Source organism: Pleurodeles waltl, chromosome 11, assembly GCF_031143425.1.
Source record: "Pleurodeles waltl isolate 20211129_DDA chromosome 11, aPleWal1.hap1.20221129, whole genome shotgun sequence".
NCBI lineage: Eukaryota > Metazoa > Chordata > Amphibia > Caudata > Salamandridae > Pleurodeles > Pleurodeles waltl.
In genome coordinates this window covers 85,220,410-85,239,212 of record NC_090450.1, presented here as the reverse complement: position 1 = coordinate 85,239,212, position 18,803 = coordinate 85,220,410, and the positions used below count along the sequence as shown (strand labels likewise).

The window sequence follows — 18,803 nt, the reverse complement described above, 5'->3', positions numbered from 1 at the left end:
ATGTGTATGTGGGTGTATATATAGACATTATACTTTATATATTACAGTATAATTTATACATATACATATTCAATTTACGAAAACAAAAAGATAAAAATAAATGCATACCAAAAGATGAAGCAGTTGTTACAGTGGAGTCATAAGCAATACAACAATATTTAAATAAAGCTCTGTGTTAGAACAGGTTATTAACATAGTATGCATTTACTGACCCATTGGATCCAGTAAAACTGTAGTGTCTTGTGCCTCTGACAACAACATATTGTCAAGACTGCACATCTGTGCCATAAAAATGCCATCCCAAAGCAGTGATAAACAGTCATAGGGGCAAGAAGCAGATGTGACCCTTGAGCTACTGTTTACAACAGACTCTCTAATCAGCGGCCCACAACATGTACTATTTTATATAAGGCTCTTAATAAACCAATTCATGTGGGGTTTGTTAATAAGAATATGGCGGTTCGGAACCAAAACCAGGACATGGTCTCCCTTAAGTGACGGATCCAATGCCAAGTAGGAAAGGCATATTTTTAGTTTATTTTCCTTACAATAAAAACATGTGTGCAACGTCCTGTGAATTGGGAAAGAAGCTAGTATTATGACTGCAGAACAATATGCTTCTTTACGATCATTGTATTATATGTAGAAGGGCAGCACTCGGCATATTCGATTGCCAAACAATTAAAGTAACTGAGTTATCCAATTTATGTTGCAGTGTGCATAGTGGAATGCTCGTTCCAATAGAACAAAGGAGTGGTTGTTCCGCAGTACATACGCATCCCAGAAAAAAGCAATAGAGAAGTAAATTGAACTGTTAATCACTGCAAAGTATGTTCCATTTTCCACGGAAAGGAAAACATCCCTGCTCAGCTGCTTTTTAGGGTCGAGCCTGCGTTGCATGCGCTTGCGCATGCGTATCGCAGCAAGACTCTTTAGTGTTCAGAAAAGGGCTCGGAGCCCTGTCAACTTCACGTCAGTGTTTTTTATTGGTTCGTGGGCTTGCCTACTAAAATCTGCTTGCTTTCATTAGTCGAAGGCACGCATACGTCATGCCTTTTTCGGTGGCTAGCCCTCCTCGAGCTCAGCGACCAAGTACAGAAAACATGCGAGGCTCGCTGTTTTCCATCAGGCTCGTGGACTTCTTTTTCTCTCATTTACGAGCACGATCTCGCTTGGCAGAAGTCGAGCGCTTTACATAGTTAATTGCACTTTTTCGGGTTACTTATATAAATGCACTTTTGCCCGATTGGTGAAAAGTCGGGTTAGGAGTTTACAACGCTATCAGCTCTAACATGAGCAAACGCGAGACCCGTTGCATTGCAAATGCTTGTTAGGGTCGAGCCTCTGTTGCATGCGCTCGCGCATGCGCATCGCAGCAAGACTCTTTAGTGTTCAGAAAAGGGCTCGGAGCCCTGTCAACTTCACGTCAGTGTTTTTTATTGGTTCGTGGGCTTGCCTAATAAAATCTGCTTGCTTTCATTAGTCGAATGCACGCATACGTCATGCTTTTTCCGGTGGCTAGCCCTCCTCGAGCGCAGCGACCAAGTACAGATAACATGCGAGGCTCGCTGTTTTCCATCGGGCTCGTGGACTTCTTTTTCTCTCATTTACGAGCGCGATCTCGCTTGGCAGAAGTCGAGCACTTTACATAGTTAATTGCACTTTTTCGGGTTACTTATATAAATGCACTTTTGCCCGATAGGTGAAAAGACAGGTTAGGAGTTTACAACGCTATCAGCTCTAACATGAGCAAACGCGAGACCTGTTGCATTGCAAATGCTTGTTTTCATGGTAGATGATCAAATTTTGTATCAGCTTTCTGAACTTTAAAAGCAGGCAGACGTAGAAACGGAAAACATTTGGACAATTTGTATATTTTACTGTCAGTTCAGGACACTGGAGATGCAGAAAATGGGCCAGGGATTGTTTGTTGGCATGCTATGAAGACAACATCATGGTCTCTCCACAGGCAAAATGACCTACAAATCTCAGCAGTTGTAAAAACAAAATGACAACGCCTGGCATCCCAGGGGAAGCCATGCTGTGGCAGATAGTGGAACAGTCAAGGGGTTTACAATCAAGCATCCTTAAAAGGGATCTCTAAAATACCAGTCATGGCTTGGACAGGCAGCCAAACAAAACATACAGTTTCGTGTTTAAAGATTCTGAAAAGTACCTCAAACACCAAGGCAAACAATAAAACAGCTTCCAGTACGGTTCCGCAGAATCCACAAAGCACTTTACAAAAGACAAGAATAGCAGCTGGAAGTTATATTTATGCATGTGTATGTGTGTGTTTTATATATGTTGGATATTAAGTTTGTTGCTCTCTTTCACCCTCTGCCTCTCACCCCCCCCCCCCCCTGCAAGTGAGGTAGCAGGGGGGCCATGAGGCAAATGTATAGATAAAACAATATCTAATAAACGGCAGACCTGCCAGCTTCACCAACAACTATACAGTGTGAGGAGGGGGCGGGGCCTTGGAGGGGGTATGGCCTCGTGCTGAGAAGCACCTAAGAGGCACTCCCCCCCCCCCCCCCCCCCGACCCCTGAGCTTGCTGAGGCTGTTGCCGTTGTCCTGGGGTGTTTTCATCCATTAATGGACATCGGCAGTAACCCGCCTCCGAAAACGAGCTGAAAACCACTGATTGCAGCGGTTTTCAGCTTGGTTTCCCTGCCACCGTGTGATATCGGCTCCTCACCGGGTGACTGTGTGAGGGCAGCCAGTATCGTGTGTCACACGGTGGCATTGTGCGACTTGCCAGGTCTGGAATGGTTGTTTCTTTTGGGGCTTATATTTAATCAAATGGACCACACAGCCATTAAATGAGAAGGAAACGCCAGAGTTAGATATTCATAAAAGTCATGTTCATACAAAGATATAAAATTGCTATAGATAAGAGGTACGGTACCGGCGTGGTGCTGATGCGTATCCAACCTGAACTATTCTTTTCAAGGCAAGCCCCAGTATTCCTTTCAGGCTCGGGCACAGGGGACAACTCATCAAAGAATACATAGAAAAAGCCGCCAGCTTATTTATTTAGAGAGAATCAATCTGCAACCATTGCTAACCCACTGTTATAGGTTCAGGGATATTAAAGGAAGGGGTCCTGAAGAAGTTGGTTATGAATTATCAAGGCCATCGAAACGTGAGTTGACCGTGTTTTGAACCCCTTGCCCAAGACATATTGATGGAAGACCGGAGCGGGGTCTCCCCATTGTGTTTTTATGAGGACAATGGAGGGGGGCATGGGAGTATTGCTCAGAGCATGGATGCTTGATATGAATGTGAGATTTGTTGGGGTTTGTGGGTCTGTTTTATAAAAATTTTGAGCTTGATGAAATCGTTATTACGATAAATTGTATTTTCTATGTAATTTTAATCAATAAAATCAAATGTGAAAATACATATGAATGAAGTGTATTTCTCTTTGTTTTGAATTTTTCATGAATAATGTAAGCTAAAGAAATTAAGTAAAAATATTTTTTGAAATAAGGGTTAGCAATGATTGCATATTGATTCCTTATAAATAAATACGCTAGCGGGTTGCTGTATGTATACCTTGATGTGTGTCAAACATGAATCTCAGTGATTGAGCTAAGGCACAAAGGGCCAGATGTAGCAAAGGGTTTTTCCCATTCTGTGTCAATCGTAAAATGTGTTCGTACATATGGCCCAAAATGTGGTTGTGTGCTGCTGATTTCTGAGAGACTAGGGGCTCAGTTATGGATTATGGATTCTGTGCATTGTCCCACTCTGCATGACAATGCACACATTATTAAGTGCAAGGTGCGCCAAGAGGGACAGTGCACTGTGTCACAGCACACAGCAAATGTGGTCCCCATTGTCACCATGAGCCAAAACCCGCATGGGGAACAGCGCATCAGTTAGTGGGTGATGGTGACATTTTTGAGTTGCGGGACAACCAGATCTACCATGAATTTCACTGAGCGAGGAACCAGTTTGAGCAGTCCTCTCTCCCATGGGGGGGGGGGTCCTCAGGGAACACAATGTGCCCCATCTCTATGTGCCATAGTCCGTGTGCCTCCTGACGGCTTCTTTGCCTCTCTAATATGTCCCACTCACCAAGCCAAATGATTTTATTATTTGCTTGGAGCCACACCCCAGTGCAAAAAGGGGAATGCCACTTTGAGAATCTGTTGGTGTATATGTAGCAAAGGAATAATTTGTATTACTGATGGGGCTGTGCAAGTGTCTGCGGCCCATCATGTAATACCACAGTTGCCCCGGGGGGGGCATAAAGAAACAGGTCCTCATTTCCATTGCCATAGAGGCAATTTCTATAATATCGTCCCAGGCATTAATCTGAGTATGTATTCCGAGGGGTGTCCAAAATCTGCTGATTGACAGTCCAATTCAGGATAGTAATGTCTCTGCGAAACTTGAAATAGCATGAAAAAACTGTTTTTGCCTAGGTATGTTACCCAGTTTCATAGAGATGCAAGGGTTCCCCAAAATGTTGGTATGGGCCCTAATGCAGGGAAGTGAAATGAGGACGCTTTTGACCTGGCCATGTAAAAGACCAAAATTATTAGGGAGCATTAGGCCCTTACGTCTGTGACAAGTGCCAGCTATGCATAAATGGGTTATAGGAAAATGATGCAAATATTTGATGCAATCCATATTTTTCTGGTATCAATCAAATGAATCTGTGTGGAATAACTAATTAAAAAAGCAACTTTTAATCAAACTAAGAATAATGTTATTGGACTTTATAATTTTTCAAGAAATCGGCACTTCCTACTATGCAGTAGCCGTTGTCCATAAGGACTCCACCCTGACCATCACCAGCCTGAAAGGGGCAAGGTCTTGCCACACGGCCATTCGGAGGACAGCAGGCTGGAATGTGCCCATTGGCTGGCTCACCCACAGCGGCCGGATGCCTGTCGTGGGGTGTGACTTTGAGCAAGGTAAGTAGACAAAACTGAATATTGGACCGACCACCCACCCAAGGGAGGGTCTTTAGGAGTAAAAAAATAAAATAAGAAGTGCAAAGTCCTAAAGGTTTTCTTCCCTGCCTTGCCACTTATTACTGGGGCTGCCAAATTACAAGGCGGCCTTGTTTCAAATCCAACTTATGTCTCTTTCTTCCTCGTCCTATATTCCATATCTCTACTTTACTCGTGCCCTTATTTGAACCCCTGCTGTCTCCCTGTGCTGCTGTTTTCCTTCTTTTTAATTCCTCCCTTTTCTGCCTATGAGGTCAAAGTCTGATGATGATAAATAAGTCTAGTTCTCAAAAAACGAGTGCTGATGCCAATCACCGGCACAAATTAAGCCCTGGCCTTGGTGGATCAGCATAACGATGTCCTGATACATCTATGTAAATGTGAGATGTATGTACCTCTATCTTCCATTTAGAGACTTTCTTTCACCTTTAAAAAAAAAAAAATAGATCGGATTGTAACAGATTTGATGTGGATGAGTGTGATGTAACGACTAGTTAACAACTAATCTGAGTTATGTCTTTACTGCAGTGATCTGCTGATCCACAGTATAATTCCAGTAAACCATGCAATTCGCTTCAGGGCCGGACTGGCCATTTATCCTACTGGGTATTTTCCTGCAGGATCCGGGGCTGGTCTTGACGGTCGTCAGCCCCTCCCTCTTCCTCCGGCTCCCCAGAGCTTATCATAGCGTGGGGTAATGAAAGGGAGTACAGAGGCAGAGGGTAGAGAGACCGAGGGAGGGAGAGAATGAATGGAAAGTGATAGCAATGGCAGGTGGGTTAGGCACTTTTTGTCAGGGCTGCTATTGATTCACAGTCCTGCTCTGTTCACTTTCCCTTCTATTCAGCTATGTTCTTATGTCTGTCATTACATGTATGTATTACATGTCTAACAAATCCACTTTGTTAGACATGTATTGTAAGAAGGGCCAAGGAAGAAGACCGCGAAGGTTGAAACGCGTTGCCCTATGTTTCTGCTTCATGACATTTTTTGAATAAATGAAGACCATTATATTTTTGTAAGGAGTGCCAGACTTTGATTTTTATATATTGTGTTTTTGGAGAAATTTAAAATGGGTCCTGTGCCCATTAACTGATCACCAACCTCGACAGGCGAGCCCTGGAAGGAACACAGGATTACCTTTGGCTGATATATATATATATATATATATATATATATATATATATATATATACACGTGGCAAAACTTAGCTATTACTGTGCGCTTCCAGACCTTGAGCTGTTCTTGCTAAAGCAGAGGCCTAGGCGGTTGCCTTTCAGGGAATAAACTGTTAGACTGAGAGCCTCATTATGAGGCTGGCGGTCCAAGGACCACTGGCCTCGTGGTGACAGTCGGACATTGCAACTCTGGCAGGCGGACCCCCAAGGGGACCGCTGTCTCTGCCTGGAACGTGGTTCCTGACGGTCCTTTTGGCGGTCTGAGTTGTACTCAGCCAGGGCGACGCTTACTTCAGCGCCACTTGGACGATTACAACTCAGCTTTCCATCAGCCTCCTCATGGCGGTGTCCCCGCCATGGGAAGGCTGGAGGAAAGACAGTGCTTGGGGGCACTGGGTGGGCCCACTCCCCCATGGCATGGGCAGTGCAGGGCCCACTCTGCCCAGCACCCTCAGAATTCCGAGGGTCCTGTGTGCTACGGTATTGACCTCGTCACCCTTGAGGGTGCCAAGACCAATATTGTAGCACTGTTCCTGCCGGACAGCCCACCGGGAACTGCATAGTACAATGTTCCCGCCGGTTACGCTCGGGGGCGCCACTGCCATGGCAATGGCATCCTCACCGCGAGTTTGGAGGTCCCTCAGTGGGGCCACCAAACTCTTAATAAGGCCCTGAGTCAAAGTACCTACTATAACAATATCTCACATGCAAATAATGTTTCTTTCTACAGTTTTGCATACGAGTGCTGCATGCAATCTCAAAAAAGCATCCTCTGTATTTCCATGAAAGTTGCCTTGACTTAAAACTTAAAACTTTTGCCTTTCCTTCTCTTCCAAATGCCTATCTCCTTACTTTACTTTCCTTCTTCTGCATGACTGTCCTCTCTCATCACAGCCTATGTGCATGTTCGCCTTAATACCTATATATATATATTGCTTTATTTTGCCCATTCCTCCTTTTCAGAGATCACAACATTTCCTTTTAGAAGTCATACCCCTGCCACTTAACAATACCGAATCACCTGCAGCTCATCTAATAATACCGTTAATCACTGCATAAACTCGCCGACTCCCATACTAAAGATCGTCCATAACTCTTATTAATTTAATGTACCACATAGAAACTGGAGTAAATATATGGAATGGTTTCTTTAAGAGAACAGGACTAATCTGGATAACCAACAGTAATGACTGCAAAAAAGAAAGCAAAAACGTAACTTTGGGTTCGTAGTAGCATGCTGTGCAGTGTAAAGTCTTCAGTGCTTCATCAGGGGTGGAAAACACAACATAAATGCAAATACAATTTAATACAGTATAAAACCCTACCTGGTCCCCATCAATATAGCGAATTGCATAATAAGTCCCTTATATTCATTGACATGTTTTCACTCGCATAAGATAAAACTGCTATGGGTCATGTCCTTCACCCACTACTGCATCAGTCCACAGCAGTAAACACCCATCACCCATTGAACAGGCAGGAATAATTGAAGAGATCTGCTTTATACTGCTGGCTGATGCAGGACTTTAATTAAGTCCACCACTGCAGGTCTCAACAGGCTACATACTATGACAGCTTTTTGATATCTCTCAGTGACAATCTGTTGAGACATAAAGAAGTCCAAGGAATATTTAACAACCGTCTCTTTATTGTAGTAGAAGCAGAGCCCACCAAGATATAACTCACTGGATTGAAAATCTCCTCTCCAAATGTCACTGGTCGGAGACCAGATTCCAATTCTGTAATCTCTAAACAATCTCTGCGCATGGCTAGCGCATTGCATGAAACCATGTGTGACACTACCACGCGCTACACTACAAAACAGTCAAATATAGGATGATATTAACAAAGTCCATCCCAGCAGACCTCTCCAACATTTCTCCCTCCAACCTATGACCACTTAGGATCATAAACGTAAACAAAACATCTGAGAAAGGTAAACCGACTGCAGTAACCAGCTAAGTGGATTATGAAAATAAGGAAAACCATAAAGGGACCTGCAGAGCTGTACAAAGCTGCCAGCTCACTTAAAACCACAAACTACAGGTCTCTTTCACATTTCGTCATTAATCACGCTGCTAAGAGCTTTGTCCCATAGCACGATAACCACACCTCGGTGGTCATTATGCACAACATGGAAACATTTCCCACATAGGATCAAAATAAAGACAACCACTTCCATCTAAACACACTACATGGTGCAGTGTGCTACACATGTAGGCAGGCACTTCAGGGCCCCACATGGGCTACAAGAGAAAACGGAAACAATATCCTATCTGGTTGGGACCCTCAACCTGCATCAAAGATGACACCATGGGAGCTGGAGGGGGATGTACAAGCAGGAAGCTAGTTAGAAACAGGGTCCCATATGAAGGCCCCTAGTTCCAAACAGCAGGTAAATTGATCACATCGTCATGACCACCCTCGCCCCCAGTCCACAGACAGCCAGCAGCAAAACATCTATTTTAAAAAAAAAGCGTATCCTTAATTGCACGCACATATGCACTGCGTTGCGATGTTCAAAGAACACAATTTGACGTGCGGATATTCATAGTTTTTTTTGCTTTTACTAACTAGTAAAAAAATGCTTTTAGATAGCGCTTCATTCAGCAAGCCTACCTTGTGTAATCGCTATGCGCAGCAGGTGTTACTAAACCTCAAGTTGATGGTACTGAATTTGCCGACCACGAAAGAACAGAAGGCTTAAACTTGTCACATTCATGTACATATACTACCTTAAAAAACAATTTAAACAAATGTTAATGTGCGTTTTTAGCTGCAGCCGACTTTTTTGATAAGAGTTGTGTTCCTGGAGCCAACAAGACGAAATACAATGAAACTCTATGTGGCCTTTGTCGGGGATCAACTGTGGAAAGTACTTGTGGAACGACCGAGCAGGAGAAATACTACGACTACAGTGGCGCTTTCAGGTACTGTCAGCGTGTTTGTATTACAGTCAGAACAAATCCCTTTCAAGGCATCCAGGGGACATTGCAGCATCAGAGAGTAAACATCTGATCTCAGACAAGCTTTATCTCACATTATAGTGACATTAAAGATATGTGTGGATAGTATTTATATATTCATGGCCCACGTCAACTAAAGAAAAGTAAATTTGTTGGCAATAAGGCAGGGTTGTATGTAACTTGCTCAAGTGACCTCATTTTCATCATCCTCCTATAACTAAATGGTGATTAGAGTCAACAAGCAGAGGCAAAGCCTATAGGTCTGGCTTGTTTCGGGTGTATTTCCTATTTATTGTACTCGCTCCATGTTGCTGTGTGATATGTTTTGCGACACAAGAACAGAAAACAGATCTTGCTTATTTTTATGAGGAGTGTTGTAAAGCACAATTACCATTTTGGTCATTCAAAACCTTCAGCAGAGGAAATGCAGGTTACCAATGAGAGGAGGTTAGAGGCCAGTCAGGCAGGGTCTTTGTATTTCATGTCCAAGATCGTTTGCTCGCTCTCCTTCTTCCACAGTGGGCCCAATGAAAGGACAGCCTGAAAATCTCAGTTTTCAAGTGAGTCCTGAAGACCAGGTGAATGGGCTCAGGTGGTGATCCCAGCTGTGGGATGAAAGTTTCCAAAGTCTAGATCCTTGCACACCCAAAGATCTGCTTCTGAATTTGAAAGGTTTGAATGAATGTTGTAAGTGTGGCTAATCAGCAAAGAGGTCTGGTAGGAGTGAAGGGAGGTAGGTAAGGCCTTTGTCCCAAAACGTATAACTTAAATCTGACATCCACTGGGAACCAATGGTGTGCTCTCAAGGTTGATCTGATAAGATCAAAGTGCAAGTCAAAGCCTACTGTACTTTCTTTCTTCTGCACTCAGGAGCCAGTTAGTGAGTTGCTTTGGAAGATCACAGTAATAAAATTACAGTGGTTGATGCATTCTAGAGTGAGGGCTCTTGTCATTTCAATCCTCTGGCCAGTGTGAAACAGAGGCAGGAATTTTGAAACGAGAGAGAGCTGAAAGTTAATACTCTTTGCCACTGCAAGGACTTTAGGTGTAAAGGTGACATTGGTAAGGTATCTGGGCTGGTTTCTTAGAAGAAATTTGGATGTTCCTGGGTATTTATTGAGGAACTGCATCAGCTGACGTACGTAGTTGTTGAAAAGAAGACACAAGAGGCATGACACTTGAGGGATGCCAAAAGACATGGCTTTGCAGTCACTTTAAATAGACCTATCCTGATTTTTTAGCCATGTTTGAGAAATTGTTGGATCCATTGCAGCGTGCTATTGAATATACTAGCCCAGTAATTGAGCCTTTCCAGCAGGGTTGACTTTTTTGCAGGAAGTGAAGAGGTTGAGGAGAATGCGGACATACTTATTTTCCTCATTGAAGGTGAACAGCTATTCTTACTTCATAGTATGCAGGGTAGTACCGTTACCTGTTTGCAGGCAAATCTTGATTGGTCGTAGGGGAAGAGGTGGTTTTGTTTCACCTGCTATTGAGTTTGCCTTTTCACCTCCCTTTCTATGATCTTGCTAGGAAATAGGAGTTTGTAGATCTTCCAAAAAGTAGCTGTTTAATTCGAAAGATGTTTGACAATTTTTTTGTCTCAATTCTCTCTGACACTCTCCTCATGTACACAGTTCCAAAACACACCCTGGTGCATACTAGAGTTAAAAAATCTGAAGCAAGCCAGTTGAAAATTGGAAACCTAGAGGCATAAAAATATATGTCCCATCCTCAATGCCAGCACCAAGCTAGAATGAAACTACTTGAAAAGCAATTTGAACGGAGAAAAGTTCTTATGGAGTACTGCCATCCTTGCCAGTTCTAATCTTCACCATCTTTAGGTTTGTGCTGTCTGCTCTGGATAGTACCAAGTTCAACCCCCTGAGAGATACCCTCAGTAGAACTGTGTAATGCTTTGAATGCTTTTTTTTTTATTGATGAAATAGTCAACATCGTGGCACATTTCCGAAAGGAATGACAGTGTGAGGTGTGAGGAAAGAAAACATAGTGATGATGCCCAGGATATCCTGGATTCTGATAGCAGAACCAGCTTATCCCTCAAATTTGCTCCCTCCAATGAAAATCTATCTTTACTGAAAACCCCAAACCAACAGATTCACCAGCAGACCACTCCCCAGCCCTGATCCTAAACCAACTAAACCAACATGCCCCAGTTTGATGTCCATCATTCTTCTTATTATGAATCTAACCTTTTATGAATGTCGTATTCCAAGCCAGTGGAAAGAAGGCAATCACCCATTTTAGAAAGGAATCTTTTTCATACATACACAGCCAGTAAGATGTCATAAGTACACATGAACTCACAGGTGGATATTGTTAGCTGGACTGAGTGATGAGTTGATGTCTGGGTAGATGGTTGGGTGCAGTTGGATACTTGGGTAAGCAATGATGGACACATGGGGAGGGTATATTGATACATAGGTGTCATTGCATGTACGTATAGGGATTGATACATATTTGGCAAAGGAAGGACAAATAAATGGAAGCATTGGTGGGTGTGTTCCAGTAGAAAGGTGAATAGGCAGATGATGTGGTGGATAGTTAGATACATGGTTACGGCAGAAGGCTGCATGGATGTCGTTGTGTAGTATAAGTAAGTGAGTTCTGACTACGGCAATCTGCTATTTGTACAATAAGTATTTCATGAACAAGAATTTTAAATTTCACCTGACTTTAGATTGACGAAAAGAGTCAGATGATCCTCAACCTTTCCCTGAGCCTTGTCCTCAACAATATTCAAAGCCTAATTTCCTATGAACTGACTGCTTAGATTTACATCTGTGCAATATACACCAGCACCAATCCCTCTATCCTTAGACTGTAGTGACATGTAGAAATAGCTCTAGAAATTGCATGATGAACCGATGAGTTGTAAGTTCCAGCTTACAACTCGTCAGCTTGATGGCCTGATCAGTTTTCAAAGGATGATCTTTGAAGATTCTTAGGGCCTGATTTATACTTTTTTAGCGCTAAATTTGTGTAATTTTGTTACGCAAAAGTGGCGCGAACTTACAAAATTCAATTATAATGTGTACCTGTGCACCACTTTTGCGCCAAAAAATGATGCAAATGTGGCGCTAATAAAGTATAAGTCAGGCCCTTATTCTTCTGATATGCATAAAAACTAAAATGAATGTAAACAAGACCTTCTGCAGAAGATGGCGTCCACCACCTACCAAAGGTGGCACCCATTCTGTCCTGGCCTGGACCATATGTTATAATGAATCTGCCATATACCTATTAGAATGTGTGTCAGATAAGATATGGAGAAAGATCATTGAGTACCTATAGGGATTATTCATAGAATGATGGACAACAAGCACTTGGAATCCAAACTAAAATACATATTACACACAGACCTAAAGATTGAGATACTTAGCGAAGCCTTTCATCTGGGAAGATGACTGCATTCAGCTCCATTACATACACCAAGTCCACTAAGCCACCTTAGCACAGACAACTGGGGCCAAATCATCAACCCTTATCAATCTAGCACTACATGTCATCAATGGTAATAATGGTACCCTAACCTACAACCCAGCATCAGGTCATAAAAAGGACAGTGTGCAAGAGAAAGAGTAGGACAGCATGGGTACACTTACCAAGTGACAGCATACAAAGATTTCAGGTGGCATTTCTCTGAAAGTGGAAGTGCATAGCAAATCATCAAAGATGGAATGAATGAGAAAACATTGCCACTGGGAGTTTAGAACACCAATATAGATGTAGAAGTTGCAAGATTAATCTACATAAGATGAAGGTTCACAGTTTAGAATATATATGAGCTAATTTACAAATAATCTTTTTTTGGAAGTGGGAAATCTAGGATCTGTGGCTTTCAATAGATCCACAAAATGTTCCACTTTAAGTACACTTCAGACGACCCATGGTTTCTTCTCTTAATCAAGCTTTTGGAAAACCGGTAAGTTTCAGCACTGAAACCTATTGACTTTGCCAATGCTTTTTAATTAGGATTGCCGATGTGGATGTGTACGCATCAATAGTGGCCATGTTTGAAAGGGTTTGTTGCAACATTACAAATGCATTTAACGATGTGTGTCATGGATGCACACATAAAGTGGCATGTTCTTTAAGTAGCAGTGAGCAAGAAAGGGCATTAAAACAGTCTACAGGGTTTAAAATATTTAGGAGGATTATGCCATCATCAATCAAAATGAATTTGAAGACAAATTCAGCTTACCTAAAAACAGACTTGATTCTTGGCAGGATTTAGGGAGTAAGAGTAAGTTGCTGTTTGTAGCCACCCGCATTGTCTGATGAATCTTTAACAGGCTTGACTTGCCATTGATTTACACCTCCAGTAGGGTAATCAGGTTCTCCATGTCTACCCTGCTAGCTGCCAAGTCTGTGCTGTTGGCATCAGAGACAACTTCTCAGGTTTGAGATACTTCCTCTAAACCAGTGGTTCTTAACATTTTGACTCCTGTGGTCCCCCACGTTATCATTACTGGATCCCGGAGACCCCCACTGAATCATTATTGGAATCCGGGGACCCCCTACTGAGTCCGTACAGAAAGCTAGTGACCTAGGGCCATATGTACGAAAGCTTTTTCCCATAGACACAGATCGGATAAAATCCTTTCATACATCTGGCCCCTAATGTGTTAATCTTATTTAATTTTCTAAGTAATTGTGGACCCCCTAAGGAGGCTTTGTTGACCTCCAGGGGTCCCCAGACCCCAGGTTGGGACCCATTGTTCTAAACATAGACCTGGAAGCCTCTGTAATCCCCAGGGCAGAAACCTTCCTGCCATTGAACCTGTGCTTTAGACCATCTGGTTCCATTTCCCAAATATCTGTTTCTACTAGGTAGATGGTCATGGGCATTCCTCACCTACAGACAGTACAATTTCTAGAACGGATGGAGCTGGTCAAACAACTTTTACCTGACAGTCCCTTTTGTCCTGCCCTTCTTGTGATGTTTATAAAATTAATCATGTTGGGCTAGGAAGAACCTTCTGTCCTCCATTTTCTTTGAATTGGAACCCAGTTGCCTTTTTGCCTATGTTGTCCCTTGAACCCATAAGAATTTTCTTGTCCCTTACTTTCTTATTTGGAACCAGTCTGCTGAGGGTTTCTCTATTCCACTGGCTTAAAGTCTTGCTACTACAGCCCTTTTTAACTCCCCACAGACTGGATCCAAAGTGCAGGGTAAGGGCCAGGATAATTCTCATAGGACTCAAGGCGGTCCCAGAAAACATTGGAATGGTAATAGTGTATCAGGGAAGGAGCATCATGAAAAGGGAGGGCAGGGACGTCCTTCCAAGCCCAAGGTGTTGACTTGCTTCAAGTTTCACCAGGTTGGGCACTTTTAGATAGATTATCGGGCAAAAGATCCTGAGCTCGTTGTTCCTTAAGTCTGTCCTCTTTCTCTCCCATTCCTGCTTCTTTGATGTCCTGCCTTTACCTTTCCTTTTCTTGGGTTTCCTTTTCCCTTTCTCTCTCCTATCGCCCCCTTCTAATTTCTTCTTGGGCCCAGTTATCCTGACTGGCTTGCCACCTTTCTTCTTGTTCCTAGTGAGCTGATGTCCACTTTTCCCTCTAAGACTCCCTGGCCATTCCCCCTTCTACAGTGTTTGCTTTCTGGAACACCAACTGGAAGTTCAGGATTTCAGTTCAACTTAACCCACTATCTTCTGTCCTGCCCCCCCCCCCCCCAAACGACCAGGAAAGCGGGGAAGCTAGAAAGACCCCCTACAAGAAGATAGAAGCCCATCTTCCAACTCCTGACATAGCATTGTAGAAGCAGGAGCCTGCACCTTTAGACCCTGACTGGTGGGATCCCAGTGACCCAACCAATTTTGAACAAGGGGCTTTAGATGCAACCTTGACAAAGGGATCACTGATGTAATGGCTGACAGCAACCCGTGGCCCTTCAGAAAGATTCTTGCTAATATAAGGTCTGCCCTTAGCAGGTCCCTCACACAAGCCTGAAAAAAGAACATGCACTTGGTGGGCAGGTACTCATTCAACCGATCTGTTTAAAAGTGTGCACCAAGCAAAAATGTGATTTATACTAATTCTGAAGGAAGCCAAAGTCTTGGAGCATTTTGAATACCACAGCTGTGTCTTCCTGAGTCTGTAAAACATAAAGAGCACTAACTAGCCAGTTGTGCAGGTATTAGAATATTTTAACAACCTGAACCTGGCGAAATTCCACCAGTGGAGCTAAAGGGTTTGTAAAGATCTGTGGAGAAGAGGAAAAGCCAGACAATGGTACTTTCCCACTGATTAGCAAAGCTGTTGAGGCAAAGGATGCAATAGAATGTGAAAATAAGCATCCTGTAAGTCCATGAGCCCTAAGATACCAGGGGAATGGTCGTTTAAATTGGTACTTTCTTGAATGTTGCAGACCACAGAAACAGATTGATCCTGTTCAGGTCCAAGATAGATCTGACATCTCCTGGCAGTTTTTTCACTCGATTCACTTAATTTCAGTGTCCTTGTCATCCTGGGGCACTAGAATTATTACATTCCAACTCAGAAGGGGTCCACCCCTTCTGGAAAAGGTGTGCGATCGAACAACGAGGAAGGACGGCTCTGCATGAAATCCAACTGATATCCTTCCGATACTGTTCACAGTACCCACTGTTCCAGAATGTGAGAACGCCATATACTGGGCTACTGAAGAAGGCAATCACACATCAGATCCAAAGGGAACATTGAATTGTCAGGTCTTGGGAGGCATTCCAACATGTGGAAACAAGTATGTGTCAGGATTTGTTAATGAAGGTAACCCCTGTCCACGGACCTGCCCATGAAAGGGATGTTTTCTAAGTCCCTGTGGTTGTGGAAACTGCTGCTGGTGTTGCTAAGCTCTAGTCAACATGAAAAAACAAACCCAGGATGACTGATCTCAAAATGACTGTAGCAACTTTTCATCCTCATCTGATTGTTTATGTAGCTCATCCAAATGAGGTCCAAACATCTTAATTCCCAAGAATGACACATGAGAAATGATGGAGGGTTTGGCAGTATCCAATTGTATTGGTTGCATTTGAACTTGGAGAGTAACAGCTTCAGAAGAAGATGGGGCACGGCAAAGACCATCAAATGTTGTATGAGACAATAATGGGACCATAAAATCCCCAGAACCCTGTTCAGGGTTAGACACTTACCCGTAATCCAGATCTGTGTCTACTGCTGTCCTAGGTAAGGGACGCTGTTTCCAAAGCCATGATGTCACTACATACTTGAATATGTGGTGAGTAAGTGCGCTTGAGACACCATCACCTTATCAGGAGGAAAAAAGACAAAAGCATAAAAATATCTCCTTGCCGATTCCAAGAAGTCCCAGGAGTGAAGAATCAGGATCAGCAAGATAAGGAAGCCAGAGAACAAGTGAAGGAACATAGCTTTGTTGCAAATGCACCCGCTAACTATACTGAGGCCTTTAAATAGTAAAAGGACTGAATAAGGAAATTACATCAAACACCACCTGACAGGAAACATAGTGGATTGAGAAAGGCAAAAAGAAAACAAGGTTGGAACAATCATGATGGAAAGGAGAAAGAAAAGAGGACGAAGACCTGAAGTGGAGTCCCTGCAGAGTCATCTTAAACGTCAGCTGAAAACCCTCAGGCAGGTGATTCTGGGTCATTTTGGAGTTAAAGAGAGAAGATGGAGCAATAAATATTGAGGAGTCCAAGAGCATGAGAGGGAGCAGGCCCAGGTCAGATACTCTCCCAGCCCGCAGCTATGGAGTTCATATGGCGTATATTGCGACCCAGGTACTGAAGAAATCCTCAAAGTACTGCTGCCAGGCTGCAGAGAAGGTGCAGATGCAACTAGTCCTGAAGTTCAGTACAAACTCTGTTCTCTTCAGAACACGTACGTAAAGCACTTAAAAATCCTTTATGTGGACCTTAGTAGCAAATACTGCATATGTGACAGCCCAAAAGTACAGTTTGACGCTAGCATACACTCACTTGAGAGCCTCTGCCACCTTCTGCTTTACTGGATCTGAAGGTAAAGAGACCTCTGTTTCAGTGTAGGTGACACGCTAGCCAGCAGGGAAATAACCTTCACAAATTGTGGATATTCTGAATCAAAGTTCTCCAGCAGATACCTCTGACCCAAGAACATTGGAAATCCAGATATTCAATATCTTTCCATTCCCTACATCTGGTGGTGGAGGCCAATGAGATCTAAATAGTTATTTCAGATCTGCTGGGGACTCAGCAGAAGGTAATCAGGCGTCATCATATGTGGGTTACCACAACTGATAGTTGAGAGTCTTAACCCAGCTTTCCCCATGCAGTTTTGGGTGTGGATGGACCATCTCTTGCCCCTCGTCTCCTAGCTCCTGGCAGGGCATGTGCTCTGAGCCTGTAGAGCAGCACCTACATCCCTGCCAATGATGCCATGAAGATCGTCGGGAATTGGAGCTCTAGTAGTCTGATAGGGACAGGAGGATGTGTTCACAATGTATGACTTTGCCTTTGAGGACACTTGCAGCTCTCACTTGCAGTGACGTAGCCAGTGTGTCATGGGCTGTAGTGCATGTAAGGAGCTGACCCACCCGACCCATTTCTACTGTGAAATACAATAATAATAATAATAAGAGTTCAATGGGCCCCTCAGGCCTCTGGGCCCTGGTGCCACTGCACCTGTTGCACAATGGAAGCTGCGCCCCTGTGAAGGTCTAGAAGAACACCGCAGCCGGTATTTAGAGCAGAGATCTTATGATGCTTAGCCCAAACATACTTGCACATCTCATTGCCCATTGTGTGGTGCAAAACCTGGCATTAGATGCAAAAACCAACCCGGTATTGTGCAAATTCAGATGCCAAACCTAGAGAGTGTGTTGTGGTAAATCATAGTTATCTTCAGCCACAACATTTGGTGCTTCAAGGGTTGTTGTGCTGTAGACAGTGCTAAATGAGCTTTCCACTTAAAGAGAGAGTGCACATGAAAAAGATATATAGCAATATGCTGAACTACCTCCAATCTTGCCCACACATTGTTTATTGCAGAGAAAGTTACTGCTCACGGTTTTGGGAAGTTTCTCTCCTTAAAGATATGTAATGCTTTGACAGGCATGGCTTTTTTTATTTGAAAGATTCACTTTAAGAATTATTTGATATGGATTGATCATCCCCTGCATGCGGATGTTTTAGAGGAAATGTAGAGCTGAATCTGAGAAAAGCAAGTGACAGTGTCCTTCTTCCATACTGTAGTCTCCAGGTTATGGAGCATCAGCAACAACAGTTGAATCTGGCTGCAGGATGCACACGACCTCGGCAGTCGTTGCATTGACCGCATGAGCTACCTCACCCACTTCAGTAAACACACGGGAGCACTCGCGTAAGGTCAGAGAGGAGGTTGTTCCAGTTGAAATTCAGTCTGTCTGTAGATGGGCCACGAAAGTGGGGGCTTGGGAGGCCAAATAACATTTCAGAACTCCGTTTGCTGCAACTGCTTAACTTTGTGATATAGTTGCATTTAGTGTCCTTTTTCGGGTTTAGTTTGGGAATGTAACAGGTAAAACAAGTGCTAAAGGTGCTTGTGTTTGCTCTTCCCACCATTAGTCACAGTGTTCTAACAACAAGAAGAACAACTAAAAGAACAAGAAGAAGAAAAGAATAGGAAGAACAAGAATAAGAAAAAAAGAATAAGAAGCTAAATAAGAAGAAACGAATGG

General features: G+C 43.2%; 1 protein-coding gene across 2 annotated transcripts in view; it reads left to right on the top strand.

Annotated features, from left to right (window-relative positions):
* Positions 1 to 18,803, top strand: part of MELTF (melanotransferrin) — a 133,006-nt gene that overhangs the window by 47,223 nt on the left and 66,980 nt on the right. For both annotated transcript variants that reach the window (XM_069213147.1, XM_069213146.1), the window contains exons 4-5: positions 4,750 to 4,932; positions 8,926 to 9,079. In XM_069213147.1, the coding sequence (XP_069069248.1) occupies positions 4,750 to 4,932; positions 8,926 to 9,079 (337 nt within the window). The remainder of the gene's footprint in view (positions 1 to 4,749; positions 4,933 to 8,925; positions 9,080 to 18,803) is intronic.